Source organism: Phaethon lepturus, unplaced genomic scaffold (genome assembly GCF_000687285.1).
Source record: "Phaethon lepturus isolate BGI_N335 unplaced genomic scaffold, ASM68728v1 scaffold4495, whole genome shotgun sequence".
Lineage (NCBI taxonomy): Eukaryota > Metazoa > Chordata > Aves > Phaethontiformes > Phaethontidae > Phaethon > Phaethon lepturus.
Genome location: NW_010541038.1, coordinates 5080 through 6190, shown reverse-complemented (window position 1 = coordinate 6190; position 1111 = coordinate 5080). Strand labels below are relative to the sequence as shown.

The following is a 1111-nucleotide window of genomic DNA, read 5'->3' as shown; positions in this document are numbered from 1 at the left end:
CATTCCTGCATTACTTCAAGTGTTTTCTGTCTTTCTGTTGTGGAGTACTTGGCTGTGGGCAATTCTATTTATTCCATGGTAATGATATGAGATATAGAATTATGCTAGATTATTAGAAATGAAAATGAAATGCTCTTTGTTCCACATGCTTATGAAGTGTATTGACTGAAGAAATGTAATGCCTTATATAAGCGTATTGAGAAGAGACCTTTTTCTTAATTCTGAAGTCAGTGGATGGGTGGAAGGAAACAGCTATTGCTAATGTGATGTAATACTTCACATGCTTGAAGTATTACAGTTAACTTACATGTGTGTAAAACATGTGCTTAGTTTTAACAGATGACTGCATGCAGTCTTTGGGAATTACAGATGCAACTTGCGTGATACACTTTGGTTTTCCTTCTCCAAGCATCTTTGGTCAGCGTCTACACAGCATGTCTGACAACTTCTATAACGTGATAAAGGTTTGAGTAAATCTTTAACAGGTTAATATTACATTTGATTATTAAGTGCTGGATACCTAAGAGCTTTTAAATTTTTTTTTTTTTAGGATTCTTCTGTAGATCAGGAATATACAAAGGCAAGGTCAGTCATTCTGCTAACAGAAAACAGTGTATGCCATGCGCTTTGGATCCTGCGTTATCTGCAGCGTGCAGAAGCTGAAATTCCACCAGAGCTGCATGATTTTACTGCCAAGCCTCTAGAAGCTGAAGAAGATAAGAAATTTTCAAGGCCACTGTGTGCCTACCTTAAAGCATTTGGGATTTGCAAGTAAGGAAATACCAAGTATTCTTGACACCCGTACTGACACAGGAAGGCGTTTTATACCCTGAATGATGACTGCTGCGTCCTTGATGAATTTTCCTGTTGGATACTTTTATTCAAACCAGGTTTTGATCATGACTTTTTGTTCACTGTTGCATCCGTTTCGCTCTTCGTAGGTACTTTATGAAAACAACAATATTAACGTTGTTAACAGAGACAAATAATATGTAATCTGACATAGTAGCATAATTCATTATAACTCCTGCCTAGAGCTACTTGAAGGAACTTTAAGCCATCGTTTTGATTAGTATTCTAACCATAATTGCGTGAGGTTTGTGCTTTACGC

At 36.9% G+C, this 1111-nt stretch overlaps 1 protein-coding gene across 1 annotated transcript in view; it reads left to right on the top strand.

Moving 5' to 3' along the window:
- LOC104621178 (putative ATP-dependent RNA helicase TDRD12) overlaps nt 1-1111 on the top strand; it is a gene marked incomplete at its 3' end in the record, with an annotated part of 30124 nt that overhangs the window by 25091 nt on the left and 3922 nt on the right. The window contains exons 18-19 of the mRNA XM_010287597.1: nt 331-455; nt 551-771. Of these exons, the coding sequence (XP_010285899.1) occupies nt 331-455; nt 551-771 (346 nt within the window). The remainder of the gene's footprint in view (nt 1-330; nt 456-550; nt 772-1111) is intronic.